We start from the raw sequence: 21155 nt of genomic DNA, 5'->3' as shown, positions 1-21155 counted from the left end.
CGAATGGCTGGAAGTGCCGCCCCTCTCCAGAGTGGCCGCCCCAAGCACCTGCTTGGCAAGCTGGTGCCTGGAGCCGGCCCTGCAGGTGGCCACATCAGAAAAGTCTGCATCCCAAGTAGCACTAAATGGCCCTCTTATTGGTAGACTTAGCAGGGAAGCAAAAAAGTCAACTGGCATGAAGACTGATCTATCTTCTCACCACTGGTGAGGTAGCTCCCACCAGTTCAGGCTTGGGGCACACTAGCAAGGCATTGCAGAGGCACTTGTATTTTCTGTATTATAGGGCTGACAAGCTAGAACCTTTCACAAGCGCTAAACAATGTTTTATACAAATACATAAACATTCTAGTAATGTCTTACATTATTTGTATCATGAATATTGGACTCATCAAACATGATCATATCAAATACAACTTTATATTGACTTTGGAGAGTGTGTGGAAGAAAAGGGACGATCTTGTATTTCCTTTTGTAATGATAATGTCCTCATTTGGCATGTGGTCAGTCTAATAGGGTGTCTTTATGGAGGAAGTCTGGAGGTATGGGCTGGTGGAACAGAATATAGAGGGTTTTTTATGCAAAGGAGCAACTTATGGCTGTGGGGAGTAGAACTGAGAAGAATCTTCATAAGAGGAGAGTAGTGGCCAGGGTAGTACATAGAGAGGGGTCTTTAAAGTGTGCAATAGCACATGATGTCTGGAGTTAGAAGGGGAAGGACTATCATAACATAACATGAATTGTATGACTTTGGACAGCTTTTTAAATTCTGTTGCATGGACACTTTTTGCCTATTGGGACCTTGAGACTTTCTTAATTTCTCACTGCTTTATATCTGTCCCCTTCTAAACCTGTGATGTGAGCACTGTCCTCCTAGCTTGAGAAATGAGCAGGACTTCCTTCATAGCCTGTGAGTGCCACTTCTGTATTGCCACAGGTAGAGAGGTTATTTTATAGAAATACTAGGAAACCTGTTTCCAAGCATTCCTGCTTACTTTAAAGAATAAGTGTGCTGCTTCCATAGTATTTGTAGCTTGTGCTGAGCTGGAGAGAGCGAGACAGGAACCTGCACTCTGATTCTAACCCATGTATCAGATGAAGTATTACAGGTAACCACTGGGCCAACTGCATATCATTATTTTGTTTTTTTAACAGAAATGATGGGTACATACGCTTTAATTTACTTATATAGTTATCTGTGGGTTTTGGAGCTGCTGTCACTGCTAGGAATGCAAGCAAATTGGGATCATTCCTAGGGTTTTCCATCTGAGATGGGGTACAGTAGCACCTTAGAGTTTAGTAGTTTACATTTAACACGGTACTGTACTGTATTTGCTTCTTTTTTTTCTCTGCTGCTGCCTGATTGTGTACTTCTGGTTCCAAATGAGGTGTGTGGTTGACTGGACAGTTCATAACTCTGGTATTCATAACTCTGAGGTTCTACTATATATTCAAAACTTCACTAGCAAACTTAAGTGTAGTGGGATAGGACCAAATTCAGACTTTATTTGGCTTGATACAGTATTAGTTGGGACAAATAACAATGGATGACAAATTACCTTTTTTCAGCTTAAGAAACAGAATGCTAAAAATTCATAAATGTTAGAGAAACTCTGCACTGAAATGTGTACACCATATATAGTCAAATGTGGAAATTAGCTTGGATTAGTTGTCTGATTCCTCCTTAGCATGATAGGCAAAGCAATAATTAAAAGGAGTCATAACAGGCCCCAGGTCTCTGGAAAAGTAAACAGGAATTATTTTGAGTTATACAAGTGCTAGCATGGAGTACTGGGAGGAAATTAATGCTGAATATCATGGTGCTGTTTCCTGACACTGAGATCTATTAGACTGTCAAACGATCTTTTGAGGGGAAAATACCAGAAGCCCCATTGCTTGGAACATAGAACACAGCAGAAAGGATAAGGAAATAAGTTGTTGTTGTTGTTGTTCTTTTGTTTAAAAGAGAATACAGCCCTACCTTGTTTGGGAGAATTGGGCCAGTTTTCTAATTTTCCTCTCTATTGTGATTGTGCAGAGCCCATTGTGTCCTGGGAGCCACTCAGATATACTGAGTTCCATGATAAGAAAATAGAAAAATATATTGCAGGCAACAATTTTGCCCTGGCAAGAGGATGGGTTAAATGACCTAACAAGTTTTCTGATTTTTTTTCCCTCTTCCCCCCTCCCCTCCCAACAGTCTCTAATTTCTGATATTCTAAACATCTCTGGCAGCATTGGCACCAGAGGGATATCATTGCTTGCTTTCTCCTGACTGGAGCTGTGTTTAGGCTTTCTACCCCTTCAAAGAGAAGTTATAATACTTTGAAGAAAGAGTCCATACCCTAAATTTGTAAAAGTGAGAGTTCGAAGATGTTCTGTATGCCACAGTTATTTGTCAGTTGACAAGTCCTAGCTGAGAGAGTAGGCTTTGTAATGCTAGAGAAGATCCAGAACACGTGGGATTGTTTTGTCTCCACATAAAACCACTGTAGAGCTTTTGTGGGTAGAATAACTATAAAACTAAAGTTAAATGGCTGTAGAAAACTAATATCTAATCCTAGAACAAGTTTTGACTTTCAGAAAGTCAATCTTGATATGTAAACCCATCTTATTATTTGCTGAGTATTTTCTAGCCAGGGAAATATTGCAGACAGTAATCATCATTGTAACTTGAATACACTTACATATGCTATTTTACTGGAATGTTATCGATGCCATAGACTTGTTCATTTATCTTACAGTGTGCCAAGTAATTGGCATGTATGACTACACTGCACAGAATGACGATGAACTGGCATTCAACAAAGGCCAGATCATAAACGTCCTGAACAAGGACGACTCAGATTGGTGGAAAGGAGAAGTGAATGGACAAGTGGGTCTCTTCCCATCCAACTATGTGAAACTGACGACAGATATGGACCCAAGCCAGCAATGTAAGTGTCCTGTTTACTATCTTACTGTTACTGCTTATGTAGTATTTTAAAATGTAACATGCAGCATTGCTATGATTCTGCTATGGTTTGCAGAACTCAAAGCTTGACCACTGCTGCATTTGCCAAAGTCTCTTTGAAGACCTTCTGTAAAAGAAACCTTATTTTGTGTGTTGGTTTTTTTAGTTCCATCCCCTTTGTAGCATGTTCCCTTTTATCATTTTTGCATCATGCTGTTTACATGCCTGACTCATTTTCCTAGCTTGAATTTTGCTCATTGTTTTGTTTTGCTTATGTGTTGTTTTCCTCCTTTTTCTAGGAATCATATGTTGTCCATCCCCCACTCAGGCTTGAAAGTCCTCAAAGAGACCCACTATCCCATATCACTGCCCAGAGGGATGATGGGAGATGCAGCCTTGATCATGTGACTTCCAGCATGATCATCTACTGCCTTCTGAGTAGAAGAACACACTGCAGAGCAGTTTACCTCATTTTACATTAGTTGCATGTAATCGCAATGTTTGAGTTAATTATCTACAGATATAGAAGCAAAATTAAAAAAAAAAAAAAATACACAGGATAGTGGGTCCTTTTGTGGCTTTCATAGTTACCAAACTAATTTTTTCCACCTTTGCACAGGTGCTTTCAGTAGTTTTACAAATAATTTTAAATGTGTATTTTAGCCTTTTAAAGGAAAAGAATAAATAAAATTTCTGCAATGCAATTTTGTTCTTGCAAAAAGACCCACTATCAAGGAATGCTGCATGTGCTATTAAAATTGTTCCAAATGTCCATAAATCTGAGACTTTATGTATCTTTTTTTATTTTTCACTTGTCCAGTGTTATCAATGTCTGGTTTTTTTCTATTACAAAAGAACAGAAGGAGTTAAATCAGTTTAAGGAACTTTAACACATGCCCAATTGGTATTTTGTTCCAGTTCTTATACTATATGTATCAGGTGTTCCTTGTTGAGTGTGTAATACATTGTGGACAGAAGAAATTAATTTCCTTCCAATGCAAGAGATACTATCCTTGCATAATGCTGTAATCCTTATTGCATTAATTTTATTTTGCACTGTTATTTGTAGCTACAGTAAGAAAGCATCTTTGTTTTGTTTGTCTCAGATTTGTGTGGTTTTTGCATTTTCATATCTGAAATCAGTAGAATACTACATTCATGTGGTCTTTGAGAATTAACATGACTTTTTTTTTTTTTTTTTCAACCTGTTACATGAAGTTTTATTACCATTGTTACTTTTACATGACTATGGAACATCATCTTTTGAACAAGTAATTATCTTGACAAGAAAGAATGTATAGAAATATCTCCCTGCAATTAATTTCCAATGTTTACATTTTTTAACTAGACTGTGGAATTTATACAAATTAATATTAAATGGAGCTTACAGTCAAGTTTATGTAGTAGATGTGCTGTAGCCTAAGCCATGTTTGTCTTTCAAACATTAGTTATAAGCTCTTAATGAAATGCCTGGTGCTCTCTGCACCCGGGGGGAAAAGAACCATGCCTCAAGCACAATATAGCCGTTCTACTAATGACTTTAACATTTAGTCATGTTCTGTTCATGTATTTCTAAATTTCATGCTGGCGGTGTCGTAGAGTTCCTTCCTTACCCCTTCCCCCTTTTCATGTGGTGCAAAGAACAAGTGAAGCTCCTTATTCAATTGCACTTCAGTATTTTCATTGATATGAATGTAAAATATATAAATATATAAAACCTGCAGCTTTAACAACTGTAATACAGCCTTTACAATTAGTCACATGTATAGATAATTAAATTCTTCGTATAAAAAGCTAGACCAAAATGTGTTTGTCGTCTTCTTGCTGTGTACAAACAGAATTTGACAAGTGGTATTAGTATGTGTAACAAATTAACCATACATGAATAACCTGAAACTCCGCTTTTAATACAGAGGGAAGTTTGTGGTGTTTCCTTTGCATACTGAGACACACTCAAATTGATCACAATTAATTACAACTTTTCAAACGTGGCTCCTGATCGTAAGTGTTTTCTAAATGCTATGTTGAAACCAATCAACATGCAAGTCTCATCTATCAGTAGAGAGTGGAGCAATTGTAGTATGTTACCACATTGACTCTCAAACTTAATTTTAAGACTAGGATTTAAGCTTAAAATTTGCTTGTTAGTTTGCTACACAGATTTTCCTTCTCCTAGAAGTGCATTGAGCACGGTACAATATAATGTATTTCCTTCATTAGTTTGCAAAAAAATATGCTCTGTACACCAGCATAACTTAATGTAAATATTTTGCATAGCACTCAAAAATTTTCGTACTATAATCATGCATGCCAGTGTTACTTGAGTGAAGGCTTTCTCGACATTCCCATTATAAGTTAGTGTGTGTAAAGATGTGTAACTTGACTATAAACATTTGTCCTAAACACAATATTGGCCTGTATAACACCAGCCCATAAATGGATTTTCTCCAAATTTGGGCAATATCTTTGTAATTACAGTACTTAAATGAATATTTTTCTCTTCTCTGTACATGTAGTGGTGTCCGGTGCTTTTTTGTGTAGTGCTGTTTTTTAAAGTGTTTGTTTAAAAAAAAAATAATCAAGCAGGCAGTATTTTTAAACAAATTTTCGTAAGAAATTTTGATACACTGGCTTATTATGCATGATTGACAAATCACAATGGCACCAAAGTTCATGAGGTTAATGAGCCATGAACTGAAGAGTCTAAGTTTGCTCTATAAACACATTAGTGTATAGTGTGCCAAGAATCCTTGTTCTGAAGAGTGCTGTGTACCACTTGACACGGCAATAGTTTATAAAGCAGTCCATTGTTGCGAATAATCAACTCACTAAATAGCTCAAATCACACACTAATGTGTCCTGAACAAGACGTTCAAGTGAGCCATTATGGTTTATGTTAAAGCGCACATGAAGGTAAAAGGTATCCATAATATGTGTTTACTCAATAGACTGTAATAATTCAAGGGAATTGTATTTGCTATGTAGTTACTTTATTTTCAAAGGAATTGTAGTATCAGAATGAACTGTCATACACATCCATTGTTACCTTTCTAGATTTTCAAATTTCTACATTATGTGAAAACAAAATCAAAGGGACTCTAATGGCAAAAAACGTTTACATTAGATCCTTTAATATTACACCATTGAAAGCAAAGACTTTGAATTGTTCCTCAGAATCCAATTTTGACTCTTCTCCTTCTTAATTCATCCAGTCCATCTAAAAAGATCTTTAGCCTCCTCAACCACACAAAACCCAAAAGGCTATCGAGTCTGGTTCTGCAGCTTCTTCTTGGTGTATATGCAACATGCCTCAGGTGGCAAGCAGACGTATCCAGCAGAAACCTTAGCCTGCCATAGTGACTCAAATGACACAAATGACAAGCTCCACAGCCACATTGAGATTCAGAGCTTCCTGTGATGAATTACTCCCATGTCCTTGTTTCTTCAGTCCCCTGACCTGGGACTGCAAAACCAGCAGTTATGAATCCCCCTCTAGGAGGAAGTAACACCAACATGTACACAGAGGAGGAAGGGTGCATGGCCTGTCAATCATTCAACATGTTTTTAATTTATTTAACCACAATTTAGAAAAAGAGGGAAATCCTGTCACTCGCCTCATGCTGCAAGGCTCCTGAAAGCCATTCTATGTATATCAAAAGTTAATCCTCATGTTGCATAGCAGCTTTTCTTGCTCTTTCTGGCTAACAGGAAAGCTACAACAACACTGCATACAGGAAAGGAGCGGTCATTCAAAGGGACAATGATGAGATTGGGTTTATGGCCCCTTTTATGTCTTTTCTGCACAGTTCATAGACATTTAGTCATCTGAGGAAGAAGTTTCCTTCATGAAAGTGGTTGGAGAGGGACTTCCCGAGCATGCTCGATGGAGCTGTCAACACAATTTTCAACACTGATTGCCTTCAGCAAGACTTCATCCCTGGGATGTGGGTTGTCTGGAATATTGTACTTAATTTGGCATTTTTCAGGTTGTAGAAGAGAGATTTTTCTATTTGGAATAGGGATTAGTCTCTAACTTCGGTTTACTTGAGTAAAAGTAGCCTAAGTGTGTAGTTTAACACAATAACTATGACTGTGTATTTACGTACTGATATAGGCAGCAAATTTGCAGACTTTGCATCAGGCCTCTCACCTGAATTATCATTTTCATTTTCTTTATTCCTCTTTATTCTATTTTAGAAACTCCTTAAAGGAAAGCTGCATTGATTTTGCTCAGCACAAACTAACCAAAACTAGTCTGGCTCAAATCCATATAAATGTGTTTGTAACCCTCTTGTGATAACTAGCATAATGCCATGAAATGACCTAGTGTTGACAACAGTATAAATCAGATTATGGAACAGTTTTCATTCTGCTGTATTATTGAATTAACAATTAGGTGAAAAGTATTGTTGTTTCACTGTATTTATATTTGTACAATTTATATTATCAATTAATACTATAGTAAAGTTTGTGAATCTAATGCCTGTGGAAGGCATTGGTTTGACAATATGGGATACTGAAAGCCTCTATTTATCCTAGCTACAGAACAAGAACTTTGGGATGATTGCTAATGTGAGGTTTCCATTCACTCTCCTGCCTTGCCCTTCATGCCCCTTCAATTGGCTTAAACTCTGACCCTGCAGCAGCCGTAGCTAGTGGTGAGAAGGAAGTTCAGCCCTGATAGTCCATTCGCTTTTTAACCTCTGTGCTCAGACTGTCGAGGGTTCTGGTTTGTGCCCACAGAATATTGGACTAGCACCTCCAACTCACAGGTCCACATAATTCCTTGGCAGTGAGATAGTAATGTCTTTTGGTAACTACCAAGCTGAACTGAATTCAAACCAGTGACTGAGGTAAAAGGCTCCACATGAAAAGACCACATTCTTCACAACCACATGCAGGATTATTTATACTGGACTGCTCCTCAAAGTCACACAGCTCTGGTAGTTCTGGATCCTGACCTCTTCCCTAGGAGAGGGACTCTGAGTCAGTTCCCCTTCGTTTGGTGAGAAAGTAAAGCCAGGAAAGGAAGATGACCGGGAGAGCTTTGTCCTGAAAGGAAATAATTAAGTAACAAGTTTACTACTATGTCTGTTTCTGAGTTTTTGGAATATGGTTCTTCTAACTCCATTGAGGACTGTTTGGGACCTTAGTAGGGATTCAAATGTCACCCTGTGAAAGTTACCTCTTGCTCTGTTGTACAGTAAACTTTGGTAGTTGACATTCATAGAAAATTTCAAAGACTGTTAATTGAGAAGCTCACTCTTGTTGCTGAAGAAAGTATAAAGTTGGACTGGGATGCTCTTTCCTGTTTCAAATCAATGATGGTATTCGAGTGCAAGATGAGTTCCCCGTAATTCCTTGTCATTAGCATATGCTGGTCAGAGGCCCATGATGGACAATATTTGGTCCTGGATCAGTGATATGATTTATAGAGCCCCGCAATGCTCTAAATAATGGCCAGAAGTCAATGGAAATCTGCCAATTCATATTTTTAGGTGCACATGGGATTTTATTCTTCCCATGGCAAATTTTGGGGAGAAATAATTTAGTTATATTTTTTAAAAAGTTTTAGGTTTCCTGTTCCCCCTTGAGTGCCTAACCAGCCTTTACCCTTCAACTCCTTGTTACAAGATTGAAGGAAGTGTTCCTTTCTTCCCCAGTAAGACAGTGTAAAAAACCACAAAACATTTAGGAAGGCTGTTGTAGCTGCAGAATGGGGGTTGACAGTGATGTACTAGAAATGTGTGCTGTTGAGTTTCATAAGGCCAGTCTCAGACTGTCATTTACACGTCAGAATTTTAACAAAAATTAACATGACTGTTGTGAAAAATCTATATCAATAAGACTCTACCACCTCTCCAGCATTGGGTGTGAGCAAGTGAAGGAGGCATATGATGTCTGTGACTTGTTCTGGCAGAAAGAGATTAGCCCATGCAGACTTATTTTGTAGGCTGGCCCTTTAAACCTATTGCTCCCAGATCTTTTTTCCCCTAATGCAAAATTTCAACTATTTTTGAGAGCGGTCCATGTTCTACCAGTAGATGGATATGTGTGGCCAGTTAAGAAAGCATATACCCTATGCAAGCTCCTCAAGGCATGGACCGTGTCTTGTACACTTTCAGTACTTTATAAATGAAAGGTATATCAAGTAATGATACTGAGCAATATTCTTCACTGGAACACAGCTATTTGGCCTGTTTGCCTCTAGAGGAGAGTACCATTGTTCATTCAGCTGTGGCTGCTTGATTAAACCTTCCAAAATTGTTAAAAATGTCCATAAAGGAAGATTTAGGCCTTGTTTAATGAAGCAGAATGGCAAGGAAAAAATGAGGGGTAGACAAAAGCATCATGGAATTTTGCACCCCTTCTGCCTGTCAGTAGGTGGCCTCCCTCCTTAAATCCATTGGAATTGTCCTAATCATGCTTCTGTAGTCCTGGTGAATATCAGATAAAAAGGTGTGAGAACAAAGATGTTCTTCAGATTTCCTTTTGTCGCACTTGTGGGAGGGCTAGTGCCATCTGGCTACCAGAGTTCAGATAAGCTGGTCTGATGACATGGTCGTTAAAATGCTGTCAGCCAATTTACTCTACCACTACTATCATCACCACCATCATTTTACAGTCTTCCTTAGGATTCTCTGTGCAGAAGGGTTAAAGAATATTTGTTTTAAATGGAGTTCTAAATTTTATTTCTACAATACGTTGACTGTAGTTAGGCAATGGGTTTTTTTTTTTTTTTTTTACAGGCCTATAAAAACATTCTTTAACGGACAACATAGGGTCATAGAAATTGGAGCTGTAGAAGACCTATTTGATCACTGGAGTCTACAACCCCTTTTGATATTGCCTTCTAGTGGAGGATGCACAGTACCAGCTGTTTGTACTAAGTTGATGGTACAGCAGGGATGGTGTCCCTAGCCTCTGTTTGCCAGAAGCTGGGAATGGATGACGGGATGGATCAGTTGATGATTACCTGTTCTGTTCATGCTCTCTGGGGCACCTGGCACTGGCCACTGTTGGAAGAGAGGATACTGGACTAGATGGACCTTTGGTTTGACCCAGTAGGGCCATTCTTACATCTGAAGTTAGCCAGTAAGCTCAGAAGAAAGAAAGAGGCAAAATGGGGTTGTCTTAGCCAATCAGAGTGCACAGATGCTGTATTAGTATTGAGATATAATTATTTTCCCCCAATTATGCAAAGCCTTAGCATTTTTGGGCAAGCCTGTGAAATAATTTTGTACTGCATCCACCTCTTTGAGACATAGTGGACAGGAGTCCGTTGTGATTTCACCACTATACTGTGCTGACGTAAAGATTGTGGTTCGACCTGGCCATGTCGTTATTGGGGATACATCCCAAACATAACTGACTCACTTTGCATTAAAAGGGTGTGTGCATGTGTGGAATAGTTATGTCTCCACCAGATTCCTGTTGCAGAAGTAGAGCCCCGCTGCTTGTTCCATTCATCTCTAGTGATTGGTTTATATCCATTTTTGTTTTCAAGGCTGCCTTTGCACAGAAAGGGGGCAGGAACTTTCATTTTGTAAAATAAATCTTTACAATTCTAGAATCCCCCAAGTCAGAGGGCCCTGCTGTCACAGGAGACCAAAGAGAGGCTTTCCAGAGGAATAGTTGCACACTCTCATTCCAGGCGTCCAGTTTGCCTCATCCTCTGTTTCTTTCTCAGCTATACAGTGTGTCTGAATATCTGTGCATTGGCTGATACTCATTAACCAACCAGAGTGCAGGGATTTGCATAATTGTATGATTGTTTCTTATTAAATATTGTGAATATGCAAATACCTCTCTTTTAATTGGCAATTGTAAACCCTTTGCTCCACTAGTTGCTTAAAAGAAAAACCCTAATGAACCCCACTTGCCATAGACTTCAGTGGCACCAGGATCAGACCTTTTCTCTTTGTCTCTGTTCCCCTAAAACCCTTCCTTCTCCATAAGCCAACGTGATTCATAATTACTTTACATTCGGAGGATCCTAGCCTCTTCCTCCAAATTCTGATCTGAAATAAGATATACTGTCGTTTGAGAAGAGCCTTGCTAAGGTTCTGTATGGAAGGGAAGGGGTAGCGATGGTGAGAATGAATAGAAAGAAAGGGATAAAATGTTTCTAACTATTATTTTTAACAATTTACTGTTCTGTCCGTATTTAGGGCCTGATCCTAGAGCCCATTGTAATTGATGGGCTTTTGTCCAGGACCTGTAAGTTCATCAGGGCAGGGACTGTTCCCTTATTTTTGTGAGCACCCAGCACAATGATCGTGATTGGTGCCTCTGGAAGTTCCTATAATACAAATAATAGCAATAACATACCGCAGTGGCAGCCATTGGGGGGTGAGGGAGGACTCTCTTTAATTTACATTGTGAATATTTGATTTCAAGTTTCAGAATAAAAGAGTAATAGCCCAAGGGTGTTTCTTGTTAACTTGATGATAACCATCTCTCTTTCCTGGGGAGATCTATGCCTTCAGTCTGTTTAGTTAACTCCTGATGCAATTATTGTCTTATACCTTCAAGTTGTTCGAATGAACTTCAAGTTTATTTAAAAGGACTGTTCCACAGTCTCTCTTCAATATGATAAAGTCTCTTTTTTTAAAAAAATCAGGAAAATTTCAAGAAGTGCAGAGAAGGAGCTCAGCAACACACGTTAGTCTCATTTCAACAAGGTGTTTAGATACCGGACTGACTTAAGCACATGAGTAGCTGCACTGGTGACTACTCATGCTTAAAGTTAGGAACCGCTTAAGTTCCTTGCTGAATTAGGGTTTTTGAGATAGATGCTTTCCATTTGTCAGTGGCGGCAGCACCTGCTTATCCAAGGCAGTTTATGGCCTCCCAAGGAAGGATCTCTTTTAGTTGGTTGAATTCATAATATTATTACAGCTGCAAGTGGAATTTAGACTTTTATTAAAAAAAACCCCACTAGTTATAGCCCTTTCATCTCACATTTTAGTTTGAAAAGGAACCCAAACATTGTTTTTTATGTCAAGAGGAGAAAGTTCCTAATCTTTTTGCACCTAAAAAAATCTCTCTCTATTGGAAAAGTCTTTTCCACTTATTCTGCTCTGATTGAAATCAGGTTTTTCCCCCCAAATATTAAATGTTCAAAAGGAGACTAATTGTTGAAGTTCGAAGTGACCTGTTTGAAGTTCCCATTGGCAATCTGTCAAGCTATTTGAAAAAATGTTCCTTTTTGAGATTTTAAATGTTTCATATAAAACTTTAGTGGTTGGAATAACACTTCAAACCAAGGTTATCAGCATATTTGAAGAGAAAATCTCTCCAGTCTTAAAAAAACAAAACAAAACACTTAGGTACGGTGTTTGTATTTGCTGAGGCTGGCAACTCAGTAAGAAAACTAAACTGGTTACTAGACCTGTGTTGTACTGTATGTACAGGAAAATTGCTCTGAAAGCAGCCATTTATAAAGCAGGATTGAAGCTTTTGGTTTTTGAACAACTCCAAGAGTTTCTAATATTTTTCACTAGGCCAGTGCGTGAGTTCATTGATTATTCTCAATGTTACCTTCTCATCTTATCAGGTTTAAAGAATCTCATTTAAAGAACTACACTATGCAATATCTTAAAGGACCATTTTCAATGTGTTTAGGCCCCCAAAATGATCTACCTTAAAGTTACTACAGTCCTACAGGATGCCCCCTTGACTGTTCATATCTAATTTTTCTTTGTCAAATCTACCACTCCAGTAAATATTTTAAAAACTGTTTTTGTAGAACCCATGAGTGTGCTCTGCTGCTAATCAGCCAACAGAGGGAGCATGAGTTGGCTAAAGCAGAGGTTCCCAAACTGTGGTTCATGGACTACTTAATAGTGATCCATAGAAACCTGGCTGGTGATGGGCTGAATTTTCCTTGTTTCCAGCTACTAAATTGCATTTAAAAAGCTAAAAATATAGTAAATACTCTCCTAGTATTAAGTTTACATGGAAGCAATTTCTATAGTTGCTACAAGGAAGTGATGTGATTGAGAATAGGAGGAGAGGTGGTTCACACTATGAAAAATATGAGAACACCTTACCTAAAACAATACTCTCCTCAAAGTCTGGTCTAAGTATGTTGGTATCATTGATGATGCTGGTGAACAAATAAATAAAAAGCGTTGATCATTCTAAACTCCATGAAAAATTTTGCAATAGCAAGTTCTTCTGTCAAAAAATGCCATTTTGTCAAAATCGAAACTTTCTATGGGAACAGGTCAATTTTGAAATCAAACCCAAGCATTTTAATACATTGAAACCTTCCATTTTGACATTTGTGGCCTAGAATGTTTCAATTTTTTGTTTTTAAATGTATTTCAGTTGTATTATATTATAAATGGAAAGACACCCCCTCCCCTCCCCCCCCCCCCACACACACACTCCACTGACCTCAGTAGACTTTGGATCTGATCCCTAAAGACTTTTTAATAGTCAATTTTGAAAAGAAAAGTGAATAAAATAAAATAAAACAAAATAGAACGCTACTGGATAGAATGTCCACTTTGAAAAGAATAACAGAGTAAGGCTTTGTCTGCGCTACCACTTTTGTTGGTAAAACTTTTGTTGGTCAGGGGTGTGAAAAAAGCACCCCCTGACTGACATAAGTTACACTGAGAGAAGTGCCGGTGTGGACAATGCTATGTTGGTGGGAGACGCGCTCTTGCTGACATAGCTACCGTTGCTTATTGGGGTGGTTTAATTATGCCGATGGAAAAGCTCTCTCCCACTGGCATAGCGTGGCTGAATGGAAGACCTTACAGCAGGGCAGCTGCAGGGGTACAGCTGTGCCACTGTAAGCTCTCTAGTGTAGACATAGCCTAAAATGGAGCCTCTTCTCAACGGTGCCAACTCTGAGGGTTGACTCTTGCAATGTATGGCTATTTGAGAGAATACTTCTCACCGCTGTTGTATTTATTGTATTCCCTATCACAGCAGTTAAGATCCACCTGGATGCTCTAGCCTCCCTGTCCTTTAAATCTGCTCCCTCTTAATGCTCACCAAAGCTTTAGTTCAGTCATCCTCAGACTGCAGGCTTTTGTTTTAGCCAGGCTTTCATTCATTTGTTTTATTAATTGTTAGGTTCAAGACAGTGGAGTTGATGAACAAATAAATAGTAGGACTGTGATTTTTTTATTGAGCCTTGCTTTAGAGGCAACTCGAGCCTTTTGATTTTTCAAGTAAATAAAGATGAAACATTTTCAATTTTGTGCTGTTACGTGTTGAGAGAATGATAAATTAAATGAACAGGTGGCTGTTATTGTTAGTGACGCATTAGCTGAAATATCATCGTTTTAATCCATTTCCAAATAGCCCTCACTAAATTCTCTGTCTCCTTTGTGTTTTCCAGGGTGTGCTGACTTACACCTCCTGGACATGTTGACGCCTACTGAAAGGAAAAGGCAGGGATACATCCACGAACTGATCGTAACAGAAGAGAACTATGTAAATGACCTGCAGTTAGTCACAGAGGTAAGAAGAATGGCCAAGGTTTGCAAAAGGGAGAGCTGAAAAGTAAGCTCCTAAATCCACATTTAGTCACAGAAACAGTGGCTTGATTTTCAAAAGTGCTGACCACAGAGCACCTCATACTCGCCTGAGTGGAAACTGTTGGTTGCTCAGCACATTTGAAGAGTGGGTCACTTATTTAGATGCCTAAACATGGATTTGGGAGCCTAACTGTAGTCCCCCCGTTTTTAAAAAATAGTGACTAGTAACTTAATCATACAAAGTTGTCGTTTTTTGTTTGAAAATTCCTGCCTTGTCTGACTTGACTTGAGCTTTTAGTATTCATGAGCATGTGAGTCTCTTATTACCAGCATTGAGACATCATCATTTAAACCTTCTGTTTTAGTACAGTCTTTTCACTCCTGAGTCTAAAAGTTTATTTCTCATGTATATTCTCTTAAGACTTAGAGGTTTAACTCATTGCGCAGAGATTCTACAGCCACAGTGGCACTTAGTTATCTGCTTTTCTGTGCCTAAATTCAGTTGCTTAATAGTTATTATGTGCATCTTTCATGCCGGGAAAATGGAAGCCAGATAGACATCTAAGGTGAGCCTCTTAACTGAGGGAGAGCCCTTCTTTGCCAAAATGGTCAAGATATGCAAACCTGATATGTGGTTAGATAAATAAAATAAATCAGTGAATAATTATTTATTCAGTTCTGTGACGGCAGCAAAAAAACTTGAAAAAAAAATCAGTTAATTTTTCTTGCCAAAATGAAAAACTGAAATAATTTCATTCAGGTTGATTCAAATAGACATTTCATTTTGAAATGAAATTAAATATTTTTATATTTATGGGTTTTTTTAGTTTTTTTTTTTCTTTTGGCTGAAACTATTTGCTGAATTCAGTACAAATTCATGAATAGTTTTGATACTCCCCAAAATGATTTTTTTGGTGAATTTTCTATTTGCCAGGAAAAAAAACTTTTCCAGCTCTAATCAGTAATAAATTGGGCGTCTGTAGAGTTGAGGCCAAAGTAGACTTCTATGTAATTTATTACTGAGATATTTTGCAAGGGACCACTAGTATAAGGAAATGCCCAAGGTTAAAACAGAAATAAGCCATCTTGTAATTAACATCACTGATGCAAGTTTAGATTATGCCTTGTGAAGTGATACACTGTTCTCGAACATCTTATCTGGAAACATTATGGAGCTCTAAGGCCGACAGTATGTTTGAAATCTGTTCTAATGAAAATTAAATGTTGTTTTATTATTAAGTACGCAGACCTCTACATGGAGATTATGAACAAGAAGCTTTGTCACTTTGAATTGATTTAACAGTACACTTTCTAAATTGCTTCATTTTCTGCATCTGTAGATCTTCCAGAAACCACTGATGGAGTCTGAGCTGCTAACAGAAAAAGAGGTCGCTATGATTTTTGTTAATTGGAAGGAGTTGATTATGTGCAATATCAAACTACTGAAGTAAGTTGCTTGTCTGTATTTATCAACAATAAAATAATTGACCTTTCCTGTCCCCTCCTAATTATTTAACTGTGTGAAAATAGTATTTGCTACCAGTGAAAACAGCAGCAGATTGCAAAGAATATAATATAATATTATGGCTTCGAATTCCTTTTTGAGAAAATCAAGTAGTTTGTGCATATTCATAGGTTGAAAAGTGTCATTTTACTGCCTAAATAAATAAATCTGTTTTGCTGTGAAAATGATAAAAGTTCTGTGCAAAAGAGGAAACATTTCCCTGGAGCAAATTTGTGAAAAAGAATTCATTTTAGCCCACAAAAGGGAGATTTTCAGCTTCAGGCTCCAATTCAGCAAATACCTAAGCTTATACTTTACTTTAAGCACATGCTTAAGTGATGTGCTAAACAAGGATGGACTTAAGCACATGCTTAACTGCTTTGCAGAATCGGGACATCAACTATTTTCATCAAGAAAATCTGCGTTTGCTGGTACACCTGGCCACATTTCACCCTTGTTGAGATTCATAAATACTCATGTAAATATTGGCAATACAAAATGGCAGTTTCATTTAAATCTAACATCCTTCTTATTTCTCACTTGGTCCACTGCTCAGAGTTTGCTGATGGTAGTGGGTGGTTATGGTCCAATTCTGCAAGACTCAAAACAACATGCTGTCATCAAAGTCACTCCCGCAGGACTTCTCAGTGAAGGGTTTTCCTTCAGGAACTCTTGGCGACTATTCACTTCAGGATGATGAGTTTGTTTTGCATGCAGTATAATATAATGCTAGTATATTTACATTACTCTCCTCCTAAGTGACAAACCTGGAAATCAATCTAAATCCAGTTAATGTGCACTATTTCTATGTTGTCTGAAGCAACTTGCATTGCTTCTTGTATACATACTCCATATACTGTACGTGGACTAAAGTTTAGTCCAGATAAATATTAAAATGACAGTATATAAACTCTTGAAGTACTTAGTCTCAGAAGAGGCCTTTGGATGCAAAGACATATATCCCAAATTCAACTATCCCACCTTCTATATGGTTGATACAAACTTTAGATTCACTGATATTATGCCGGACTTTCTCCTTCTGAATATGTTTCCTTTTTGATACACCTCTAAGATGCTAAAATATTGTTGTCCAAGTCATTTAAAATAGTGGTCTTTATTTAATAGTTAAGCCATTTGGGGCCAAATTCTTAGCTGGTGTAAATCAGCTTAGCTCCTTTGACGTCAGTGGCTGTATGTCAGTTCACACCAGTGGCTGTATGTCAGTTCACACCAGTGGATGATCTGGCTTTGTGTGTGATTTCTTTCAGGCATTAAACTGTACCACTTTTCAGCATTTTGGCTGATGTGATGAAGGGAAGAAAATGCTTTGAACAGAACTGTATGTTTTAGAGGTTGTGGTCTTGTTCTAGGTTAGCAAAACAAGGAAATTGCATTGCTTTTTTTTTTTTTAATATTAATTCTCAACTGGATTTGCCTCAAGTTAATTTTGAACAGCAGTTTGGTGACCACAAGAAGGAAACCAGACTGGTGGTTGAGAGTCCTCTATGATAGTATATTTTTACAATATGGAATAAATCCTGTGCTGGTCTTCTGCTGTTCTGTAACCCTCTTCATTTCAGAAATGAACTATCAGCTAGTTTATTTCAGGGGTCAGTGACGATCCATTAATGGTCCAGTTACACACAAAACATGCCTAGCATCTTTTGCTTTGTGTCTAGAGCACTGCGTGTTCGTAAAAAGATGTCTGGGGAGAGGATGCCAGTGAAAATGATTGGCGACATACTGACCGCACAGCTACCACACATGCAACCTTACATCCGGTTCTGTAGCTGCCAGCTCAATGGGGCAGCATTAATCCAGCAGAAAACAGATGAAGTCCCAGAGTTCAAGGAGTTTGTTAAAGTAAGAGACAAAATAACCATTGTGAATTTCTTACCTCTGAACTGCATCTAATCGTTTTGCTGATTACAAAACAGTGCTATGCTGTGGACAAGTGAAGAATCTTTAGGCCCGAATGTTCACTGAGGAACAAGATTTGGTCAGAACATCATAGAAGATGAAGTTTTTATTATTATTAACTATTAAAGTGGCAGTAGTATTACAGTAGCACCAAGAGGCCCTGCTAAAATCAAGGCCCCAATGTGCTAGGTGCTGTAGAAATACATAGTAAGAAACTGTCACTGCCATGAATGGGCAAGATGGACAAAGGGTGGGAGGAGAAGAAAAGGCAAAGAAAAATAGTGTTTTGCTCAACTATTACAGTAGCTCACAGGCAGAACTCTGGCCTCTTGGTTCCGTCTAGTGTCCTGTCCATCAGACCATGCTGCCTCTGAGGTAGAAAAGGCTTATTACAGTGGGACATCCAGCCCATCTCCCTGATAAGGTAGGATTGTTCCCACTTGAACTTTTCTAGTGATTAGTCCAGTTTATTTTTAAATGTCAAGAGAGATGGGACTTCCACCACTTCCTTGGAAGAGTATTCTACAGCTTAAGGAATTCACTGTCAGGAAATGCATATGAATAGATGGCTAAGAGACAGCGGAAAGAAGAATGTAATAAGGGCTTGTCTACACTTGAAACGCTACAGTGGCACAGCCTGAGTGCTGCAGGTAATCCACCTCCCCAAGAGGCGGTAGCTAGCGTTTTCTACACAAGGACTTAGGTTGGCTTAACTATGTCACTTGGGGGGAGGTGGGGAGGGGAAGGGGGGGGATTTTTCACATCCCTGAGCGATGTAGCTGGGTTGACCTAACTTTTTAGTGTAGACCAGGCCACAGACTATCTATAAATATTTGGAGAGTGAAACTCCAAGTACTGCATGATGAATTATTATTCAGTGTGATACCTGGGGATCTGACTAAGAGTAATGGAGTTACATTAAAAAAAAGAGGAAATATAGATTAAATACCAGGGGAAATGTCCTGACAGTGCAATGTATTTGGCTGTGCAGTCGTCTGCTGAGGGGAAAGGTGAAAGCCCCATTGCTTGAGTATTTTAAAAAGGGAATTGGCAAAGCACTAGAAAATGTTCTGTAGGGGACAAGGGTGCTTTGGCAGGGGGCATGAACTGTATTATCTAGTAAATCTTTTCAATATATAATATCTGTGAAAAATGTTGTTAAATCTGCTTTATTCACTGAGCTGTCAAACTTCTCAGGTTACATTTGGAGGCAATTTACATAATTTCCAGTGTATATGTCACTTTTTTCTTTTGAAGAAAGAAATAGTGGAAATGTCTTTTTATAGTCAACATGACGACATGGGAGATAATGTTGTTGTAATGACTTCCATTCAAACCCATTAATAAATAATGTCCTCATTCATAAGCCCTGTCCCATAGTAAGGAAGCTTACTTCAATCAGAATGTTTATACAGTCCGAGAATATAGGTATCTCTAGGGACCATAAAGCTGCTCTCATCTCTGACATACTCTACCCTATTTTGTAAAAATATGAGAAATTCTATTGCTCTGAATTTGTTTGTCATACTTCTTGTTCTGACTGAGAACAGGTTTATGTGACGCATTTATTGACTTACCATTTTATCTTTTACCTTTTTTCAGGAATTTGTCTTCCACTGTCATAAACAAGCTGGTTAACAACATCTTACCTTTCATATTTCAGAGGTTAGCAATGGATCCTCGCTGTAAAGGAATGCCGCTGTCAAGTTTTCTGCTAAAGCCTATGCAAAGGGTAACAAGATACCCGCTAATAATTAAAAATGTACGTTTTTTTTGTAAACATACTGGAATGTATTTAGAGTGCCCCTTGGCTTGTAGCTTATTTGTAGTTAAGTTTCCCTATGTATGTCCATTCTTGCTATTCTCAAGAGGCTAGACACGTCTGGTATGATGGGGAATATGGGCCAAATTTGTATTTCAATTACACTGGGCTAAATCATGAGTAACTCGACTGACTGCAGTGGAGTTATTCTGTATTTACACTGGCATAATGGATGGAGGAGCGTAATTTATATGCCAGGGAATGGGAGGGTTTAGCAGCAAAAGCTGGGTGGTGGGTATACAGTAAAGGAGTGGGGAGGGATTGAGTTGTCTTACACTTTCCTGCTAGCTGCTTTTCCTGCTGTACATGCCTCCTCCTCCCTCTCCCCCAGGCTTGTCAGTTATTCATTTTGCACAGCCATTGAAGCCAGATTTGTGCAAGTTACATTACTTTACAACTTACATCCATTTTCTGTCCAACTTTCATCTGATGTCTAACTCACATCACCATTACCATTACTACTGAATTTGGCCCAAGACTTATCTAGGAGAGAGACCTTATACCAGGCCTGAATTTGGTCTGAAAAGTCAGATTCTTTCATCAGCCCTAAATCCTCCTCTGTATATGACCAGATGTAATGGGGTGGCGCCCACCTCTCGTGAGCGCCCCCTTCTGGTCAGGTGTGTCTGCAGTCTTTCAGTTCTGGTGACCCCTGTCGGTGGGTTCTCAGGTGGCTTTTCAGTGATTCAGCCCTCCCGCCGAGTCTCTCTCACTGTCTGTATGTGAATTAGAACAGCCCCCTTCTGGGGTATACACTGCACCAGGGGCCTATCTCAGGACCCCTCGATTGGTGTCTCTCTAGCCCTCCCCAGGCTCAGTCTTTAAATAGTCCCAGCCCTGGATTGGGCCGTACCCCCAGGGCTTCCTCCCTAGAGACACTACCTTCCTGTGGTGCTCCCTGGGCTCAGTCCTTACTCAGTCCCAGCAGCCAGCCAGGAGCTCCTTCTTAGCTCCTCTGGTCCCTGCCCACACTGAGCTGTCCTGCTGCTCTTTTAGCCGGCCAGGAACACGGTCTTCTCTCCTCCAGCTCCAGGCAGCAACTGACTGCTGCTCTGTTTTGCAGTTCCTTTTATATGGCCCTGCTAGGCCCTGATAGGCTGCTCCATGCAGCCTCTCTCATTGGCTGCTTCCCCACAACCATGCTCAGATTTCTCATCTGCTCCTCTCTGGGATGGGGTGTGGGCAGGACCCTGAGGCCTCCAACAGGGGGCTTCTGGGCCTCATCCACTCCTTCACAACAGAACATACAGCTCTAGGGCCCTACCAAATTCAGGGTCATGAAAAATGTGTCACAGACCATGAAATCTGGGGTCTCCCCCAAGACATCTGGTCTTTTGTGTATTTTTACTCTATGCTATACAGATTTCACGGGGAAAACCAGCATTTCTCAAACTGGGGATCTTAACCCAAAAGAGGGTTCTGGGGGGTTGCTAGGCTATTGTAGGGGGTTCATGGTAT

The 21155-nt window shown here is 39.1% G+C and overlaps 1 protein-coding gene across 1 annotated transcript in view; it reads left to right on the top strand.

The window, feature by feature from the left end:
• LOC113406437 (intersectin-1-like) overlaps window positions 1–21155 on the top strand; it is a 198772-nt gene that overhangs the window by 160197 nt on the left and 17420 nt on the right. The window contains exons 28-32 of the mRNA XM_026651320.2: window positions 2742–2933; window positions 14313–14434; window positions 15792–15898; window positions 17635–17818; window positions 19539–19637. Of these exons, the coding sequence (XP_026507105.1) occupies window positions 2742–2933; window positions 14313–14434; window positions 15792–15898; window positions 17635–17818; window positions 19539–19637 (704 nt within the window). The remainder of the gene's footprint in view (window positions 1–2741; window positions 2934–14312; window positions 14435–15791; window positions 15899–17634; window positions 17819–19538; window positions 19638–21155) is intronic.

Source organism: Terrapene carolina, unplaced genomic scaffold (assembly GCF_002925995.2).
Source record: "Terrapene carolina triunguis isolate 2854851 unplaced genomic scaffold, T_m_triunguis-2.0 Scaffold30, whole genome shotgun sequence".
NCBI lineage: Eukaryota > Metazoa > Chordata > Testudines > Emydidae > Terrapene > Terrapene triunguis.
Note: the sequence above shows the minus strand (reverse complement) of the source record. Positions and strands in the feature narration are given on the sequence as shown.